This window comes from Folsomia candida, unplaced genomic scaffold (genome assembly GCF_002217175.1).
Source record: "Folsomia candida strain VU population unplaced genomic scaffold, ASM221717v1 Fcan01_Sc007, whole genome shotgun sequence".
Taxonomy (NCBI): Eukaryota; Metazoa; Arthropoda; class Collembola; order Entomobryomorpha; family Isotomidae; genus Folsomia; species Folsomia candida.
Window position 1 is genome coordinate 5,835,416 of NW_019091199.1, and position 20,078 is coordinate 5,855,493.

The window sequence follows — 20,078 nt, forward strand, 5'->3', positions numbered from 1 at the left end:
GAGAAACAAATCATTCATAAGGATAGCATTGTTTGTAGCTAAAAACAATTCATAAAAACAATTCATAAAAAGGGTTGGAACTTAGAAGAGATAGAGAGGAAAGGCTCAATTATGTTGTACTTGAAACAACTACTTTTGAAGTGGTTCATCTGTGGACTGGACGATATAAACAGCATTTGCGATGCTAAAGTTAATAATTATCGCAAAATGACAGGAAGAATAAATGACTCATCATCACCATATGCATAAGAAACACCGGCATAAAGAATTATTTTTGTTACCTGTCAAAAAAGGTGTAAAAAATGGGAATGGGCATTTTATGAGTCACACAGTCCTGATGGATTCTAAGAAATCTTCCAACTTCGATTTCATTGAGTTTTTTTAACCTACGTTGAACATAAGAACAAATTGCCTAACCAAAATCGACAAATTCATATGTATTTAATGCATCCTACTTAATAGTCTGTTTCTTAACAATAACTTACCAACGATGATACTGATGAATTGATGACCCTTATTATTTCGTCCTTGTCGTCGAGGTCGAACTATCTCGTTTCGGGTTAGGCAGGTCTCCGGACTGGACTTGATAGCATAAATGACAACTTCCCCGTCTTCGTTCCCACCCGAGATAAGATAAGCTAAATTCCCCTACATTTTTCTCCCCCTCCTTCGAACAAATTGTAAATACAAAAATTAGTATAAGATTCAACTAACTAACTAATTCACTAACTGCTGTAGCAGCCAGGACCTAAGTGTACACATATCAAACAAAAGTTCCACGTTCTTTGAACAGATGACGTGTGATAAAGTTATTTTTTGTACCACTCAAACTGTATTTTGGAATCAAATCGCTACATTTCATTTGAGTTATAATATGAACGTCAATGACAAAAATTAATATTACTAATTTTCACTTTATTGAATTTTCAATTTTCCTCTCAGCTTTAAAAATTTTTTATTTGATGCATTTTCAATTTGAAACATGCGAAAATCTATTCAGAAAATTCGAATGTTTTATTATTGTGTAGGTATGAACTTCTAATTTCAGGAAATGCGTTCATAAAACAGGATACCGTGGTTGGGGAAAGCACATCCGGTTAACTTTCTCCTCATTCTTGGGCAGTGGATAGTGTGCACCTTCCATGCAATTTGCCTCACTTTATTACTTTAACATGGCGTGTTTAATAGCAATTAATCAAGTCAACGTTTGCATAATATGTATGTTTATTTGACAGTAAAAGAAATTCACAAATATGAAATTGCGTAAAAATTAACCAACATCTTGGCTTCACACGTTTATCCATTCATCGCTTAAACTTGGTCAAAATAAAATTCAAGTATTCCATCTTTTTCAAAGCCAAATTTTTCAGCTTATTCTCCGGCACGTCCAACAACTCGTATTTAAACGAATCCACACACTTTTGCAAATATACCTTCGCCAATTTCACCGTTTCGGGTTTATGTCTCAAAATCTTAAAGTCATCATCAACCTCACCCCCACCCATCGCCAAAATTGCGGATTGCATCTCGTAATAGATAACCGCCGTGTAAATATTCAACTTTGCTAGTCCGGGGTCTAATTTTTTAATAATTTGAACAATCCTGTTACAAAGGGCGACTTTGTCTTCGAGCATTTTTGCATTGTGCATCCTCACGTTTTCATCCTCGGAATCATTCTCACCATCCTTATCGCCATATAATTGAACGAGTGAATGATTTATGACGAAACTCAGGTAGTAGTCAGGATGGACTAACTCATCCATTTTACTGACGAGGTTCTTATAATTTGGCAGGCTGGGTTTGGTCTTTGACACCATTTCGCAGAGACGAGAATCCAGCTTCTTAACTTGCCAGGGTGGAGTTATCTTGTTACATTTGGTGCATTTCCACTGCATTTCTGGAGTTGGAGGAGTCACCGGAAATGGGACGGCGTACCCTTTGCACTTTTCTAGTAATTTCAGTTAGAAAAACAGCTTTAGAGATATTTTCCTTGAAACAAACTACGTATCAGAAAGGAGATAAATTACATATTTAAATATGTATACCTTGGGTACAAATGATGGTGGAGAAATTCGACCCCAACTCAAAGGGATCACTACACCTGACGCAGTTACAGAAAAATCCTCTCTCCTTTTTGAGAAATTCTCTCCTCTTTTCCGTATTCCACATCAAGTTTGAGTAAGAAATGGCCAAACTTTCGCCTGAAAAAAAGTCACACCTTGTTACATATCACGTAAGTATGTAACCAAAACCTTCCACAATAGTTTAGTTTGGCAACATACCCTTCTTGATTTTGACTGCGGATCGACAGAACAGCTCCACCACATATTTTCCACTAGATCCATTCCCAGCGGTCCCTCCGACCGTGGTGGTGTTGGTAGGACTGAGATAAAACTTGACGTTCGGGACGCACGAATGTTCGAGCATGGAGAAAGTGGGGAAAAGTGCGGTGAGCTCGATTTCTTGCGAGATATTAAAGTGAAGCGCATTAATGTCGAGAATTCCGAGAATTTTATGAATATCTGGTTTGTGCACTTGATTAATCGTGGCATGATTGATGTGGGAGAGAATGGTCTTGATCAGGGTGAAAACTCGCGTCGTCCGTTCCAACTGTGGCAGCGGGATTACTACGCCGTCTTTTTGACGACTTTCTTCATCATTTTGTGATTGGAGACTCATCATCTGATCCCATTGCGTCTGGGAAGCGAATTTGAGCAAAATGCACCGAAAGTAAATTAAGTTGCGGAGAATTGTCTCACGAACATTGGTGATGGCATTGGTGGCAGCCCCACTTTTCCCAGTTGAGCCTAAATAAAGTAGAGAGAAAGTCATCACGAGAGTCCTATGAGCACAGTATAAATAAAGCGTCAGCATCATTTTTAAGTAGACTTGACGATGACGACTATTTGATCTGCTCGTCTTTTAATTCCCTGGAGGGAACCCTTCTCCACTTTTCTAATGTGGGTCTACATAGTTTAGTTAATGTGAGAAAATTGGGAAAATTGTGGTCGTCTTTTCCCCTAAAATTTCCCTAGAGTCGTTACATATATCTCAACTTTGAGGGAAATTATGACTGAATGATTCCCTTCCGCGTAGCAAAGCGAGACGGAGATGATCATCATTGCTGCTTTGAGGGAGAGAATGTCTGCATTTAGAAGTATAGCACGACCATACATTCAATCAGTGGCCGCGGAAGCTGTGGGGACATTAGCATTGTAGGATAGGTGAAGGAGGGGTTTATATAACATGGGCTGATGATGGGGACATCGGATAACCGTGGGGACATTGTCCCTCTGTCCCCACCCTTCCGCGGCCACAGTACTTACACCCAATGTCTTTGTATAACTGGATAATTGAGTTCCAATAATAACAATCCATTGATTTACCTTGCTCATCACTTTTCAGCTCTGGTGCGAAGGGGGGAGCTTCAGAGATGAGTCGACATTCCAACACTTTGTGAAAGTGTTGTGAAGCGCATTGCTTGGAACAGACGGGTAGGTCGCATTTGGAACAGACCTGCTTTCTCCGGCTGCTTTCACTCCTTTTCCCACCACCACTTTCACCCTCAGACTCTGATGACGAGGAGGAGGAGGAGGAAGAAGAATCAGTTGATGATGAGTCTGACTCGTCGTCATCAACTTTTATTTCTTTGTAGCATCCCAAACAGATCTTGTGCGGGGTGAACTCCAAACTGTTTGCTTTCAGACTTAGCACGATTGGTCGATCCTTCAGGAGAATCCAGTCTGGTTTGATATCCTCGCTCGCCACCAAATGACGACCCACCGTTTCGCTGCACTCCAACTGAAAATAATGACGGGAGGAGATAATAATAATACAAATCTCTCTCTCTCTCTTTGAGCCTGATGACGATAATTATTTTGAACGGCTCCATGCCGAATTGCATTTCAAAGACGTCATTCTCCATATTGAGATCAACGATACAAAGTTATTCGAATGAGATGCGGAGTGGTGTAAGGACGTTTCAAAGCGGGGAGGAAATTGGCTCCACTTTTTCACGGACAATTTACAATTTATTCTATCATAATGCCCTGCATTGGTTGGTATATGGAGTGATGGCTGTTCGGGTATGGTCCGATTTTTCAAAAGGATATGTACGTATCTATCTAGTCCTTCCTTCTTCGGACCAATTTCGCCATGAATGAGATGAAATCGCTGTTGCACTCTTTCTGACTGACTGAGCATGTAGATTGTTCGTTCCCCATCTGCTTTATGTATCATTATGGGCTGGTTGGATGGAATAAATTCGAAAAAGTGGATGAAACATTCATTTTTATTTTCTGAAAAGTTAGATATTCGCATTGGGTGGGATACAGGCTGGAAAAATCGTGTCAACCGGATGCTGGAGCACAGCAGCAGAAGGTGGCTGATTTACATGTCATGTATGTATATGTTCCTTAGTGGGTATATGTAGTTTTGTAAAATAGTATGTGCTACTTGCGGGTTACGGTTGAGTCGACTGGTGAAAGCTGTTTCGTGCATATGACATATGAACATTGTGTAACCGGTATATGTACATACTAATCCAGATTATCTATACCATCCAAAAAGCAAATCGTGACTAGCCGGAAGGTTTTTCATCTCTAGGTTTTGTAAGCACATATCAAATTTTATATTACAAAGTCATGCATGTAAGCCCAGAGGAGTTACGATAAATTAAAGGGAAAACAAAATGAGAATATGTTATGCATATGGAAATTGCAAAATTTAGAATTGCAAAATTGACCCATGAATTATACCCGGGTACTTCCTCTCACGCGAATGTGTACACAGCATTTATAGCGCTTTAGACACGGGGTCGTCATCCCTCAGAGTAGTATAAATCTTTCGAAATGACTGTGTGGACTGGACACATATGCAAATGCGTTGTGGTGACCAAAGCCGCTCTGCAGCAAGAATCAGAATTATGTGCATTGAGCTTTATGCATCATTTACAGGATTTTACGTTGCAGTGGTCGCGGAAGGAGTGGGGACATTAACATTGTAGGATAGGGAGGGAGGGGTTTATATAACATGGGGAGATGATGGGGACATCGAATAACCGTGGGGACATTGTCCCTCTGTCCCCACCCTTCCGCGGCCACTGCTAAGAATCTATCCAAGTTACAAAATACAATATATGCCTGGTTATGTCTATTATATGATTTCTCTGCATTGTTAACATTTCATTTCATACTTTTATACAAAGTTTCAAGTAAAAAAAAAATATTAAAAAAATAATGTGAACTATATTCTCACCGAATACTTCTTTTTATTGCAAGTCGCCTTGTGAGCCTCCCAATCTTGCTTTTGATGTGCTTTCGAGCAGTAAAACACGAGACGACACCAAGAACATCGTGATTCCGAAGTTTTCGAACAAACTTGGCATTTCCCCCGTTCAGCCATATTTCATTTCTGCGGAATAATAAGTAATGTAATAATCACTAATAATAATAATAAGTAATGTAAAAATCTCATAATTTTTCTTCTCGAGAAGAAGAAAAACTATGCACAAGAGTCAAGTATATGATTAGCCGAGAAAAATAAATTTATTTTCACGCAAATCTTGACACTTGCTTGGGCAGGGTTCAAAAGAAGGGATAAATCTTAATAATGGGGTGTTGCACTTCTTTCCGAATTGTATAAATCCATCCCACCAAATTAATACGATATATTTTTGTTACAATGAAATTATGATGTTGATATTCTCCCCCCGCAAGTTTTTTTTATACTTTTTTGTTCCACCAAACCAACCATGCAGTCAACATGAAAGAGTTTGAAGAAAAGGTGAAAATAAGCCAAGTGAACAAAAGAACAAATCCAAGAGACAAGAGAAAGCAGTGTGTTTTCCTTTCCGGAGAAATTTTCCACCACTTTTTGGATTTGCAGAAAATACAGTGAGTTGTAGCAGTGAACTAAAGGCCAGTGACCGCGGAAGCAGTGGGGACATCTGGGGATATTAACATTGTAGGACAGGGGAGAGAGGGGTTTATGTAACATGGGCAGATGAAGGGGACATCGAATACCCGTGGGGATATTGCCCTCGCTTCCGCGGCCACTGCTAAAGTCGGTTGGTAGTGGTTTTCTCTTCGGTAATAACACGAGCAAGTGATATACTATACGTTGTGTTCTTCTGTCGGAAGTTTTGTGTTCCTGCTTGAAATATGGGACAGAAGACCCCAGGAGGCCAAGCCTGCTTGGCACATAGTGCAAGGGGTCTGGATCACTAAAAGCTTCGAGAGAGAGAGAGATTTTCAAGTCGAAGGCTGAATTGCTTTTCCCACACCCACCCACCCACAAACAAGCTGAAGGATTGGAATTAGAGAAAATAAGTTAAGTTTTAGTAGGTGGAAATAACACACGCGGATAGTTTTGGAGGAATTACAACTGTATTTTTTTCCAAATTAATGATTACCTGACCAGCCTAGTAATTTGAAAACTTACCCAATTTATAAATACGAGGAGATGATTTGTAAAAATTTCGGAGAGAAAAATGAATGTGCACGCACGTCTTACTTAAAAGATGGAAGTGTATGTGTATGAGACGAAATGACTAAAAATAGTTTTAAAATGGTTCCGAATCCGTACGAACGTTGAGACCGGGTCGTTAAAAAACGTATGTAAAAATACATGCACGAATAGGATTATGTTGTGCAGATCAAGGCAGTGCTTTGTTCGGAAATTATTTATGTGCATGTGAGGGAAATTGAGACAAAGTGGTACATTTTTCATCATTTCATTTGTACACACATTTGTAGTGTGGATAGGACAATTACACTAATTTTATTAATTAGATTCTGAAAGCAACATGCAGATAGCACTAATAATTCTACATATGAATGTACATACATCAAACCCACTACTGAAGAAATACGTCACACGTGTCTGAATAAAACTTGATAAAGTTATTTACATATGGTTAAGCTGTTAAGCTATATCTACACTATCGGCATTGGTAATAGTCCTGTTGCTGCACAGACAGTTCTCTACCCGTGATCAGTTTACCTCTTGATACGTACATATGTACATAAGTTGTGCACACATCTTGATAAATATCCTTGACGTTAAGGAAGTTGTTTCAAATGCAAATCGTTCCTCGGTACCGGTGGAGGAGGCGTGTTTCCATCCACACATTTAACACAAAGCCCTTTGGGTGAACAGCACCGATAAGGGTTTCGATCCAACTGGCTCTAAATGCATAAAAGAAAGAAGAAAGAAGCCATCCATATTAGTATAAAATATGTACAACTCCTCGGGAGCAATAAATGATGAGGGAAGATAAAATAGAATAATTGTCCAATTTACAATAAAGTAAAATAAAAGGGGAATTGGTATTGATACGGATCCACAAAAGTGGTCTCCTCGTACATAACATATCACATCATTTTATCTAAGCGAGACACACAAAAAATAGAATAGAAATAGAATTGCTTGCACCCATCCGACTGACACAGGACAAGGACACGATGCGAGTAGTGTGACAAAGACATGAATTCACATTGAGGCGTGACAGAAATAAGTTTGCCTACGTATAAGTACAATATGTACGTACCTCGGGACAATCCGGCGTCCAGGAGAGGCGATGCCCATTTGACCGCTTCCTCGTGAAGGGGTAGTGACACCTACAGATTTGTATGTGGGATATAGTAATAATAACCCCTTACGAAATTCCTTCTTCTTTTGCTCAAACTTGAACTCACCCACAATGATAGTCTTCCCTCAATACGCTCATAACTGTAAAAGGAAGAAGAAATTACGAAGAGTGAAAGAGACATTAGTGTCAACATTATGACCATCCTTGAGACTCAAAAGAGAAAGTTATGGGGTGGCTTTATACAAAATGTATACATACGACCACCACCACTCACTCACCCACTTTCTCTCTCTCTACAAACTTTCTCTCCCAAAACCATTCTTTTCTCGCTTTCTCTCTCTCTCTTCTAACACGAATGTAAATGTAATGCAACGTGCCCGTAGTAGTGGTTGTAATGGTGTGGTTGGTACGTACATGGGAAAAAAGTAAAAGTTGGAGTGAGTGCAACTAAGGAGGGGAGCTTGCGAGGTTGATAATAACAGATCTTGGTGCCCTTTGGATATGTGGTAGGGACCCATGAGTGTACTAAAACCCTGAAGTAGTTTGACTCCATGGCCACATTTGCGCCCGCCACACCCACTCAAAAATGTCCAAAAAACGCTTTCACCCCAGTTTTCACTCACTCAAATCCACGCCAAAAATCCAATTTTACTCGGATTTTGAAATTTCTTTCACCATTATACTCCCAGATAGTTGCTTTCTTCAATCCAATATCAAACTCAATTTTTTCGAAATTTTTAGTATTTTTAAAATTTAAAATTCTGAATGAGCATTGTTGTAGTCATCAACAAAACAAATTATGTTTGCGAAATAATCATCAATAAAATTGAGTTTGATATTGGATTGAAGAAAGCAACTATCTGGGAGTATAATGGTGAAAGAAATTTCAAAATCCGAGTAAAATTGGATTTTTGACGTGGATTTGAGTGAGTGAAAACTCGAGTGAAAGCGTTTTTTGGGCATTTTTGAGTGGGTGTGGCGGGCGCAAATGTGGCCATGGAGTCAAACTACTTCAGGGTTTTAGTACACTCATGGGTCCCTACCACATATCCAAAGGGCACCAAGATCTGTTATTATCAACCTCGCAAGCTCCCCTCCTAAGGCAAAATGCAACACCACGGCTAGACCAACCATCAAATGAAATGCTTTCCTTCCACTTCCTGACTCCACTTCAGCACCAATTTCAACAGCGTTTTCAACTCACTTTCTCTCCCTCCTTGTCTTCCTTTCCCATCTCAAAAGGCGAGGAACAGCATGCCATATGCGGCTAGCTACCAGGAATATAAACGTAGTACTGCTCCAGTGGGAAAGAAGAGAAAGTTGAGAGAGAGAATGAACTGTTGTAATACTGCGTCGTAGTGGTGGTGTGGTGAGCTAAAGTCGTTACGTGGTTGCACACATGCATTACATATTCTCAATTTCTCCGCATTTTTTAATAGAATCGTCGTCGTCTTTTGAGAAAGAGAAAAGACGACCTGAGTGAACACGAAATCGGTCATTCTTTGTAGACGAGAGGAGCTCTTATTATAAAACAAGTGGTAACATTGTTCATCATGCGAAAAAAGCTATATTCATGCATAATTCCGTATGTATGTAAGTACCCACCTCCTAAAACAGCCCCGGGAGCATCTCTCAAGTTCGAGAAGCACTTGTCATTCCTAAGATAACATTTATGATCTCGAACCACGACGGCGAAACACGTCTCTGTGAAATAGCACCACCGCAGACAGTCGATCCCCGTCGAGTTGTCCAGCATCACGTCATCCCCGACAGGGTTGGACCAAGCTTCGGCACTAAATTCTTCACCGGGACAGTCCCTGTCAACTTCCGCCTGACCGGCGTAACTCTCCACTTGAACTGTGGGCCACAAGAGAAAGTAAAAAAAAAACGTCGAAAATTTAGTTTTTTTCAAGGAAAACAAAGTCGAATCGTTTTACATTCCCTGAAAAAATCTGTATGACAAAGTCAACTCGAGTAATAAAAACGATCTCGCCCATAAATCAGAACCTGTCCATGATGATAACTTAACTACTAGTGTGTAAATCATTTTGAAAATCCGTGAAATGTTCACTTACACCCGCAAATATTGACTCCTCTCGTTTTATTGCAGTATAAGTGGAATTCCTCATAGTAAAAGCAGTCCTCATTGGTCAAGCAGGGACTCCCAACTTTGGAATCGATGCACTATATATAAAACCAATTCGTACATAAAATTCTCACCATAAAAAAGATCATTCTCATATTTTTTCTAGCACATCATCACATCGTTTTCTACCTGTTTCGCACCCCCAGACATGCACAGACTCAAGAAAACAGTTATTATTAACAGGACTTTCCCCACTTTCTCCGGCATCACGGCTTCCATCAAATTCTTACTTTGCTCCGACTTGATTTTTGCAATCTGTTACATCATCACATAGTTTGGGCGCTCATTAAGTTTTGCAGTCTTGTGTTGTTATTATTATTTTGCAAGTTCCGTGTGGGCCAAATTTTTGTCGTTTTAAGAAATCGTCCCTGGGTTTCGTGCAAAATTAAAGATTTTAAAAAATTCGGGGTGCTTACTCGCTATGCCAACGGAGAAAGTGGACAAGTCAGCTGCATTTGGCTGGTTTTGGAGAAGAGGAGGAAGACGGAGATGAGTATGAGGAAAGAAAATTCCGCCCAGTCGAGTTTTGCGTTTCGTTAGACGAAGACGTCGTCTCTCTCCGTTCTTCTTCTAGTTCTCTTGTTCAAGTTTCAGAGTTCTTGAAAGTTTTGGACAACATTTTTGGCAGGTATGTATATAACTGGGTGCGTGGTCTTTGTGGTGCACGGGGGGTGAGAAAGAAGGATGACCTCGTGTATGAAATAGTGTGTTTTTTAACTCGATCTTTTTTCCCATTTCTGACTACCACAGGACGGAAGAGAAAGTTGAAGAGGAGGAAATTGGGAAAATATAGAGAGCTGTGCTGAATGCAAGAATTAACAACGGAGTCTCAACAAGATCAGTACACTAAAAATTTGCGGTTCTGTTGCATCCAGAGGTGAGGAATTTTGTATATTTATTTTTATTTTTTTGGGGGGTTCGAAATTTTTGAAGCGTTTTTATTTTGTTTTGTTCGTAATCATTCCTTCTATACCGTGACAACGGACGGACCTGTTTGAAACATTTTATGCAAAGTCAAGTTTGATGAAGTTTAGAAAACCGTTTAGTAGATTATTAAATAATTAATAAATTTTATTAATTTTGGGTGACGGCTGTGGTGTGCTTTGCACTTTGGTTTAGTGGTCTTTATTGCCGTTTATCTTTTAATAATATTGATCGCTTTCAGTCAGTGTTTCATTGTTGCGTTGGTTTGCTGCTTTCCTGACGTTTCCTTCCTACAGTCACTGCCGTTCGTTGGATTACTGACTGACTGAGATTTGTTCTTGTTTCCGTATCATCGCTTTGCTTGGTTGGTATTCCGTCACAATTTGTAACTCGACTATTACGGATATTTTGTTTCGCACTGTAACCATACTCTTATCTTTTTTGTACCAAATTCCAACAGCAAGGATTGACAGAGAAGAACACAAGATGGAAGTCGAAATGAACGGAAATCTTTCAAATTCCAGCACGAATTCCAATTACAACGGTTTCGAGTCCAACACTGTTGGGTGTGGTACTGATTCCGGCGGACCATTGACTTCGACACCAATTTCCGACCGGAGCATTGACGGTGAAGTTGAGCAACCCACTTCCACATCGTACATTGAGAATGGAGGAGGAGGAGGAGGAATGACAGCACCGAAGTATGGGACGTTGATTCCCAACCGGGTCTTTGTCGGTGGGATTTCATGTCAAACGAGGTACTACATGCATCCTTGCTCTATAAGTCGTTCTATATATTTTACTATATGTATGTATGTATGTTGTGATTGTGAAAACAAATTCTTCCCATTTTTCACCAGTGAATCGGAGTTGATGCAGCTCTTTTCTAAATTTGGTGCAATTCGGGGAACCAAGATTATAATGGACCGTGCCGGAGTTTCTAAAGGGTATGGATTTGTTACTTTTGAGACTGAGGATGAAGCAAAACGGCTTCTCAACGCCATGAATCATCGGGTATTAAAACCATCAGATGTAATAATATGTAGTTCAAATTTTAATATGCCTGTCAAAGTACACTCCAATTTTTTGTTAGCAGGAAATGGCACCCATAGTTCATCGCGACCGTCGGTTAAATATTGCTCCCGCCGTAAAGAAACAGGTAATATTAACGTGTTTAATAAATTAGTCAATAACATTGCACAATTGTACCATTAGTGCTTTTACACACAATTTCAGCCAATGATGCAACGGCAAAACGTAACTTATGGGTCGCAAGGCTCCATCGGCGCCTCTTCAACTTTTTCTCCCCCACCATTTGATTCTTACTACTACGCTCCTGGACAATCCCCACAAGGGGAATTTTTTGTGCCACCGGTGCCAATTCAAGACAACTATTTTCAACAACAGACACACGGATTTAGCAATGGTGGATTCTCAAATGGTATCTCAAACGCACTTTCGACCGGACTCACCAACGGGTACTCTAACGGAGGACTTGCCAACGGCTACTCGTCGACAACTCAGGTGACTGACGGTATGGGTCAATTTTACACGGTTCCAAATCTCGGAATGGGACAAGCTATTCAAGGACCGAACGGGAGTATCATATTCGTACCGATGCCATCAATGCCGTCAATGCCGCAATGTCAGCAACTCAATTCAGTCAACTGGATCGTGTAAACTTATTAGCTAGTCAGTCAATCATCAATGAAGTTATAATTTACATTCATATAGAAGATATTGGAGATACTATCGTCACACGTTGTTAGCTAGTGAATGACATGAAAAAATGAATAGATTTATTACCGTATATATATTATCTCAAAATGTGCCACAACTAAAATGTACAAAATATTTATTCAACACTTTTGCAAATTAGAATATTTAGCAGTGCAGTATAAAAAATGTGACAACTGCTTTATCTGTGATGTAGTAGAACATGTACTGTAATAATAATTAAGTAACGTAAAAAAATGGCATGTACTGTAGATTTGTAGTACACACTGCAACTAAGAAATTGTTAATTTAGTCTAAGGTAATCATTTGTTAAACCCCAAAATTCTTTTGTACCTTGCATTATTAAATGTAAATCCACGACTTGTGGAATAATTGGTTTAAAAAACTGAACAAGTGGGAGAAAATCTTTGGAAAAGTGACTAGTTTATACCGTAGTTCAGCACATAATACGTAAATAATGAATTATACTTCAATCGTATCAAATAACAACCAAACAGTGTGAGTGACTACCTATCCTGATGCTAAATATGTGAAAAATATTACACCTTGAAACATGAAAAATAAACTATCCTTATGAGGAAGTTGATCGGGTAAGAATATAAAACATTTTTACATTTCATGTGAAATTATTTATTACCACCTGACTTTTTCCTGCACACGCTACGATGGTCTGGATGGACATATTGCATTTAATGTAGCTATTAAATTATATAGCTTTAAGTGAAATGATGAAATGACGCTATATGAATTTCATTATTGTGAGAAATTGAGAAAATATTGAACCTTTGGAGCGAGCAGCAGGCAGCAGCGTGGAGTTCAGTAAACCATCATATTTAATCATCTGTATCCACAATCCAGTCAGTCGGTGAGCTGTCATTCCTGCAGCTCGTTCTTTTTTTAACTTTTTACATATTTTTTTTAACCTTTATTTCATACTAATTGTGTATTTTTTCTAAAGGAGTGTTTTATGGCTCTATTTTAATCTTTAATGTGAGATAAATACGGATCACGGTGTATCTGATTCCTGCTCAAATATATAGGTAGGAATTGAAGCAACCACCTGTTGTGTAGCAGACTTGAAGAGATTCTCCTCAATGAATGATATCGTAATTTAATTGTGTAATTGTGTTCACCGTCGTGGTCTAATTGTGAGACAACTCCTAGAATTAAATTCAAGGTGGAATCAATCAGGTAAATTTTGACATTTCTGCTGACCATGTGGTGTGACATACATTTTTGAATTTTTGCTTGATTTTGTAGTGTAGGATGTATTGTAAAATTTGATGATGTATTATATTCCTTCTAAGCCAGTTATACTCTATTTTAAATTGACTGTTATTGTTTATGGCTTTGCAGTGGGATTGTGATTGAACATTGGATCGTCAAACAAGAATCACCCTCTGCCTGCGTGTCAGTCTGTTCTGCTCAACTTCTTTTATCAGTACAAGACCGGTATCAAAGCCAGAATTGCCTTAGAGTAGAATAGAGAATAAGTATAATTTACATAATTGCATAACAAGATTTAATCTCGGACGAGGCAAGAAGGAAAGTTTATTGCTACACGAGGTGTTTTTTTTATTTCAGATTTTGTTCACCAGACCAGGCTAGTCAGATACATAGCTGTACTACTACAATTTCCAAACCACGTTGTGTCCACTTTGAAGTTTAATTTGTACGAGAGTCAAAGAAACTAATAATTTGTGAAATATCATCATGGTGGAGCTCAAAACGGGAGAAAATCTCGCGTCGGATCTGACAAAAAGGATCCTGATTATCGATGGAGCAATGGGTAAGAAATTGTCTTGCTATTCATGGACAAGGTAGTAAACATATACTTTCGTTATGCATTATGCAGGTACAATGATTCAAAGAGAAAAATTAGAAGAAGAAGATTTCAGAGGAGAACGCTTCAAAGATCACTCGAAATCCTTGAAAGGAAATAATGATTTGCTCTGTATTACTCAGCCAAGAATAATAATTGACATTCATAAGGTTGGTGGATTTCTATGAACATCAATTTTGCAAATACATACATACAAACTTTGCTCAATTTCATGCATGAATTTATTTTAGAAATACTTGGAAGCTGGTGCAGATATATTGGAGACCAATACGTTCTCGGGGACAAGGATTGCTCAGTTGGATTATGCCACTCAGGACATTGCGTATGAACTTAATCTCGAAGCAGCGAAATTGGGTTAGTAAATTTGAACGACAATTTACAATTATCTTTCTTCATCTTCCCCGTGATTGAAGTGATTATGAAATGATTTCTGTAGCGAAATGGTTGGCTAATTTTGATTACTTTTATCTTGTTTTGCGTTTAATTTCAAGCCAAGCAAGCTGTCAAGGAATATCTGGAAGAAAATAAAGGAGAATCAGGAAAATACGTAGCTGGAGCTTTAGGACCCACGAATAGAACGCTATCCATTTCTCCATCGGTTGAGAAGCCAGAGTATAGAAATATAAGTATGAACTTGCATAGCATTTAAACATTATTTTGCATTGAGACTTGTCCTTGGCTAATTCCTGCTTAATGTTTGTAAATAGCTTTTGATGAACTAAAAGATGCGTACAAGGAACAAGCTAAAGGTCAGTTCATTTCGTTATAGTGTTTGATATGAATTCCCGTGAACAAGATATGATGGGTCATATAGGTCTCTTGGATGGGCTCGTTGATATTCTACTCGTCGAAACCATTTTCGACACGGCCAATTCAAAAGCTGCTCTTTTTGCCATACAGGAGCTGTTTGAGGAGGAAGGATATTCTCCCGTGCCGATTATGGTGCGAATTATCATTACTTATTAACGGCCCTATTAATTTTGATTATTGTTTTATATATAAATTTACTTGTTGCAGATTTCTGGAACTATTGTAGACAAAAGTGGAAGAACGCTATCAGGGCAAACTCCTGAAGCGTTTGTGATAAGCGTGACGCACTCCAACCCCATGGCGTTAGTGATGATAATAATATGATATATTTCGTAGCATGTTTTTATAATTCAGTTTGTGCTTACAGAATTGGGCTAAATTGTGCCCTTGGAGCGTCAGAAATGAGACCATTTATAAAAAGGCTTGGCGATATGACGGACAAATTTGTAATTTGCTACCCAAATGCTGGTATTTGGACCAATATATTTATTAATCTTTACTCTTGACTCTTGACACGTTTTTCAATTAATTTGTTTAGGTCTTCCCAATACCTTCGGCGAGTATGATGAAACGCCAGAAAATATGGCTGAAACTTTAAAGGGATTTGCTGAGGACGGAATATTCAACATTGTTGGTGGTTGTTGTGGAACTACTCCTGCTCACATTCGGTAAGATCATCCCAGTTTTTTGTCCTCGCTTAAATGTTTTAACCAGTATCTCGTCTTTCTTAGAGCCATCGCTAACGCCGTGAAGAACATTAGTCCTCGTGAATCGGGTCATAAGAGGTTCAGTGACGACATGATGCTCTCAGGACTAGAACCAATGAGAATTGGGTTAAACACAAACTTTGTAAATATTGGTGAACGATGCAATGTCGCTGGGTCCAGGATGTTTTGTCGACTCATAAAGGACGGGAAATATGATGTAAGAAAATAACAATTTTATTGTTTTTCTATATTTACTGTATCTCACTTTTAGTATTGTTATGATATTGCAGGAAGCCCTTAGTGTTGCAAAGAAGCAGGTTGAAAACGGAGCCCAAGTTTTGGATATTAATATGGATGAAGGAATGGTAATAATGTCTTGGTTTTAGTGCAAGTGTCCATTTAAATATCAATCAATACCTTTTTCAGTTGGATGGCGTATTTGCGATGGGTAAATTTGTCAATTTGATATCCTCAGAGCCAGAGATTTCAAAGGTATGATACAACATAACAAATACTTAAACCAGTATGTTAAGCTGACTATTCCGGTACTTGTCTACCTTTCAGGTTCCATTATGTATTGACTCGTCAAATTTCAACGTAATTTTGGCCGGATTAAAATGCACTCAAGGAAAGTGCATTGTTAACTCGATTTCCTTGAAGGAAGGTGAAGTTGACTTTGTAGCAAAAGCAAAGGTTGTAAAGAGATTTGGGGCAGCAGTTGTGGTCATGGCCTTTGATGAACAAGGGCAAGCAACTGAAGTGGACAGAAAGTTGGAGATTTGTGAACGATCTTTTCGAATTTTGGTGGATAAAGTAGGATTCAATCCCAACGATGTCATCTTTGGTACAAATCTTAACATAATTTATATTTATAAAAATATCTCCCAGTTTGAATATAACGTACATTTATTTAAATCTTAGATCCAAACATTCTCACGTTAGGTATGTGTTTTTAACCATAAATGTGCATTACTTTTCCACGTACCAATTATTGTAATAGCCTGAATTTGATAGGGACTGGCATGGAGGAGCACAATGAGTATGGAAAAAACTTTATCGAAGCGTGTACTGCAATCAAGGTATATTTATTACTTAGTCGCATCAAGCCAAACTACATATATAGATTTATTTACTCGTATTTAGGATAGTAACATTAATCTACATACATATTATGTTATATTAATTCATAGAAAAGATGTCCAGGATGCAGAATTAGCGGCGGAGTTTCCAATATTTCGTTTTCCTTTAGAGGAAATGACCTTGTTCGTGAAGCCATGCACTCAGTATTTTTGTACCATGCAATTAAGGTTAGAAAAAAACTGTAAATTGCTTTGATAAATAAAAACTCTTAAACAATCTTCGTTCTTCTTTCTAGGCGGGTATGGATATGGGAATCGTGAACGCAGGAATGCTTCCATTATATGACGACATTGACAAAAAATTGTTGCAGCTCTCTGAAGATATTCTATGGAATAAGGATCCTGAAGTGAGATTATCTAATCTCTTAATTTGAATCTTATCCAGTTATTGTTCATGACCTATTGTTTTTAGGCAACTGAAAAATTGCTAGAATATGCTCAATCAAATGCGAAAACAGCTAAAAAGGAAGAAAAGGAGGCAGAGTGGCGAACATTAAATGTAAAAGAGCGTTTGGCACATGCGCTCGTTAAGGTATGCATGCTTTTGTGAAAGCTTGATAATATAATTCACGACCAATTCTTACAATATTTGTGCTTATTTATTATCCAGGGAATTGATCAGTATATTATTGAGGACACAGAAGAATGTCGTCCCTTGTATGGCCACCCTCTGAACGTTATTGAAGGACCATTAATGGACGGTATGGGACAAGTCGGAGATTTGTTTGGTTCCGGAAAAATGTTTTTACCTCAAGTGATAAAATCAGCACGAGTGATGAAGAAAGCAGTGGCATACCTGATTCCATTTATCGAGGAAGCAAATAAATCGCAGTCGCAGGAGGTACACATTTATGATCAACAATCAAAGTAGAATTTACAACAGAGAAACATTTCATTATTTCAATATTTATCTGTTTGTACATACTTTCGTAGGCCCACAATCACGGAACAGTTGTCCTTGCCACGGTCAAAGGGGATGTGCATGATATTGGGAAAAATATTGTTGGGGTTGTATTAGGATGCAATAATTACAGAGTAATTGATTTGGGAGTAATGTGTCCGTGTGACAAGATTTTAGAGGTAGCCATCAAGGAAAAGGCTGGTACGGATCACTATATAATTAAACAGTTAATGCTCAATTGAGATATTTATCATGTCTTTTTTTTCTGGATTTCAGACATTGTTGGATTATCGGGCCTTATTACACCATCGCTCGACGAAATGATTTATGTGGCAAAAGAAATGGAACGCCTCCATTTCCAAGTTCCGTTATTAATTGGAGGAGCCACAACGTCCAAGCAACATACTGCAGTGAAAATTGCTCCTCGATATAAAAATCCAGTTGTGCATGTGCTTGATGCATCGAAGAGTGTGTCTGTGGTAAGTAGTAAATATGATCATCCGAAACGGATGAGGTCATGCGGGCATGAAATAATAGACATTTAAATTAGTATTTTTTAATGACTTCAGTGTTCCGCCCTATTGGATAAAGTGAATCGCGACACATTCTTGGAAGATATCAAAGATGAATATGAAGACATTCGAGAAGACCATTATGATAATCTTAAAGAAAGGAAATACTTGTCGATTGAAAAAGCAAGGGAAAAGAAATTGAATATCAATTGGAATGATTATCGTCCCAGTAAGCCTGTACTTTTCATGTGTGATTATTAAATACAAGTTATCATGGTTGACCTATTTTTTGTGGTTAATTTTCAGCAACACCTTCTTTACTTGGAACTGCGGTCTATAAAAATTATGATCTAAATAAACTGTTGGATTACATTGATTGGAAGCCGTTCTTTGATGTGTGGCAACTCAGAGGAAAATACCCGCACAGGGGGTTTCCAAAGTTGTTTAACGATCCTACAATTGGTAATATTATCGAATTACTGTTGGGATTACATGCTTATGGATATTGTTTTTATTTTACTTATGCCTATGTACAGGTCAAGAAGCTAAACGAGTTTATGACGAAGCTCAAAAGATGCTTGGTGAATTCATTAAAACCAAGAGTTTAGCAGCACATGGAATTGTGGGATTTTATCCTGCAAATAGTAAAGGAGACGATATTTTAATCTACGCACCTGGTAGTGAAACCGGATCTGAGCCGATAGCAGTCTTTCACGGTCTTCGTCAACAAGTAATTTTAATTTTGGAAGATTTTGTACGATATATGATTCGTATAAGTGTAACATGAATTTTCTTATGTAGGCCGAGAAGGAAGTTAGTACCGAGCCGTATTTATGCTTGTCAGACTTTATCGCCCCTGTGGAGTCAGGCATTGCTGATTACATTGGAGTATTCGCCGTGTCTGCTGGATTTGGGTGTTCCGAAATCGTTGGAAAGTATGTAATCAAGACCATACAGATGTTATTGGGAAATAAAGTGTAAATCTTAACAAATATTTTAAAGGTTTGAGAAAAACTTGGACGATTACAACTCCATTATGGCAAAAGCTATTGCTGACAGGTTGGCAGAAGCGTTTGCTGAAGAATTACATCTCCGAGTTCGAACCGAGTTATGGGGTTACAATTCCAAAGAAGCCCTCGAAGCTGGAGATTTACTAAGTATAAAATACGAAGGAATACGCCCTGCTCCGGGTTATCCCAGCCAGCCCGACCACACGGAGAAGAAGACCATGTGGAAGTTGTTAAATATCGAAAAAGATACAGGAATAACGCTGACCGACTCGCTGGCGATGGAACCAGCAGCTTCGGTGTGCGGTTTATATTTTAGCCATCCTAAAAGCACTTATTTTGCGGTTGGAAAAATACAAAAGGACCAAGTACGATAATACCATTCTGAAATATTACTTTTTATGTCAAACTGACATATCATCAACTTTTGTTCTGTTACAGATTCAAGATTACTCCACCCGAAAGGAAATGGGAGTGCCAGAAATAGAAAAGTGGCTCAACATCCAACTGGCGTACGATCGAGATGAAGAGTAGTATTAAGTTAACAACAAACGTTTTCAATTCATCCATTAGTATTTCAATTTGCAACTGTTTTGTTAAATAGTTTAAAGGTTAATATTGTGTTGTATGCATACATACTCGGTGATTTCATGATCTATTTTGCCAAATCGGAAATATATATCTTATCTAACAATTTTGTTTCCCCAGACAACTCTTCCTTCCCATCAAGGAAGCCATAAACATATTTCCAAATCTCTATC

General features: G+C 38.4%; 4 protein-coding genes across 9 annotated transcripts; 2 read left to right on the forward strand and 2 right to left on the reverse strand.

Annotated features, from left to right (window-relative positions):
• Window positions 1–1,206: 1,206 nt before the first annotated feature.
• LOC110851895 lies at window positions 1,207–6,585 on the reverse strand. Of its 2 annotated transcripts, none has more exons than XM_022099827.2 (6): window positions 6,442–6,585; window positions 5,257–5,412; window positions 3,387–3,801; window positions 2,283–2,807; window positions 2,046–2,201; window positions 1,207–1,948 (listed from the first exon to the last, which is right to left on the reverse strand). In XM_022099827.2, exons 2-6 carry the CDS (start codon window positions 5,401–5,403, stop codon window positions 1,305–1,307), a joined length of 1,887 nt encoding a protein of 628 aa, XP_021955519.1. In that variant the 5' UTR covers window positions 5,404–5,412; window positions 6,442–6,585; the 3' UTR covers window positions 1,207–1,304. The 2 variants fall into 2 exon arrangements, with proteins under 2 accessions (XP_021955519.1, XP_035710020.1); XM_035854127.1 differs by lacking the exon at window positions 6,442–6,585 and adding an exon at window positions 6,120–6,137.
• Window positions 6,586–6,790: 205 nt separating this feature from the next.
• On the reverse strand, window positions 6,791–10,032 carry LOC118436321. Its single transcript, XM_035854130.1, has 6 exons — window positions 9,867–10,032; window positions 9,667–9,775; window positions 9,197–9,448; window positions 7,698–7,731; window positions 7,550–7,619; window positions 6,791–7,187 (listed from the first exon to the last, which is right to left on the reverse strand). Exons 1-6 carry the CDS (start codon window positions 9,954–9,956, stop codon window positions 7,062–7,064), a joined length of 681 nt encoding a protein of 226 aa, XP_035710023.1. The 5' UTR covers window positions 9,957–10,032; the 3' UTR covers window positions 6,791–7,061.
• A 165-nt stretch (window positions 10,033–10,197) lies between these two features.
• Window positions 10,198–13,002, forward strand: LOC110851823 (DAZ protein 1). Of its 4 annotated transcripts, none has more exons than XM_022099734.2 (7): window positions 10,198–10,365; window positions 10,488–10,614; window positions 10,903–11,025; window positions 11,122–11,419; window positions 11,522–11,675; window positions 11,755–11,820; window positions 11,898–13,002. In XM_022099734.2, exons 4-7 carry the CDS (start codon window positions 11,148–11,150, stop codon window positions 12,339–12,341), a joined length of 936 nt encoding a protein of 311 aa, XP_021955426.1. In that variant the 5' UTR covers window positions 10,198–10,365; window positions 10,488–10,614; window positions 10,903–11,025; window positions 11,122–11,147; the 3' UTR covers window positions 12,342–13,002. The 4 variants fall into 4 exon arrangements, with proteins under 4 accessions (XP_021955426.1, XP_035710021.1, XP_021955425.1 ...); XM_035854128.1 differs by having other exon boundaries at window positions 10,958–11,025; XM_022099733.2 differs by lacking the exon at window positions 10,903–11,025.
• Window positions 13,003–13,239: 237 nt separating this feature from the next.
• LOC110852023 (methionine synthase) lies at window positions 13,240–20,011 on the forward strand. Of its 2 annotated transcripts, none has more exons than XM_022099983.2 (29): window positions 13,240–13,589; window positions 13,755–13,891; window positions 13,983–14,187; window positions 14,254–14,390; window positions 14,472–14,595; window positions 14,733–14,867; window positions 14,949–14,990; window positions 15,056–15,183; window positions 15,259–15,353; window positions 15,419–15,519; window positions 15,590–15,719; window positions 15,783–15,975; window positions 16,049–16,123; window positions 16,185–16,250; window positions 16,323–16,602; window positions 16,680–16,700; window positions 16,773–16,837; window positions 16,949–17,065; window positions 17,134–17,244; window positions 17,310–17,429; window positions 17,508–17,738; window positions 17,831–17,999; window positions 18,075–18,277; window positions 18,368–18,539; window positions 18,617–18,772; window positions 18,847–19,040; window positions 19,112–19,245; window positions 19,313–19,685; window positions 19,759–20,011. In XM_022099983.2, the coding sequence occupies exons 3-29, from the start codon at window positions 14,112–14,114 to the stop codon at window positions 19,849–19,851; spliced, it is 3,741 nt and encodes a 1,246-aa protein (XP_021955675.1). In that variant the 5' UTR covers window positions 13,240–13,589; window positions 13,755–13,891; window positions 13,983–14,111; the 3' UTR covers window positions 19,852–20,011. The 2 variants fall into 2 exon arrangements, with proteins under 2 accessions (XP_021955675.1, XP_021955674.1); XM_022099982.2 differs by having other exon boundaries at window positions 13,755–13,850.
• Window positions 20,012–20,078: the final 67 nt, after the last annotated feature.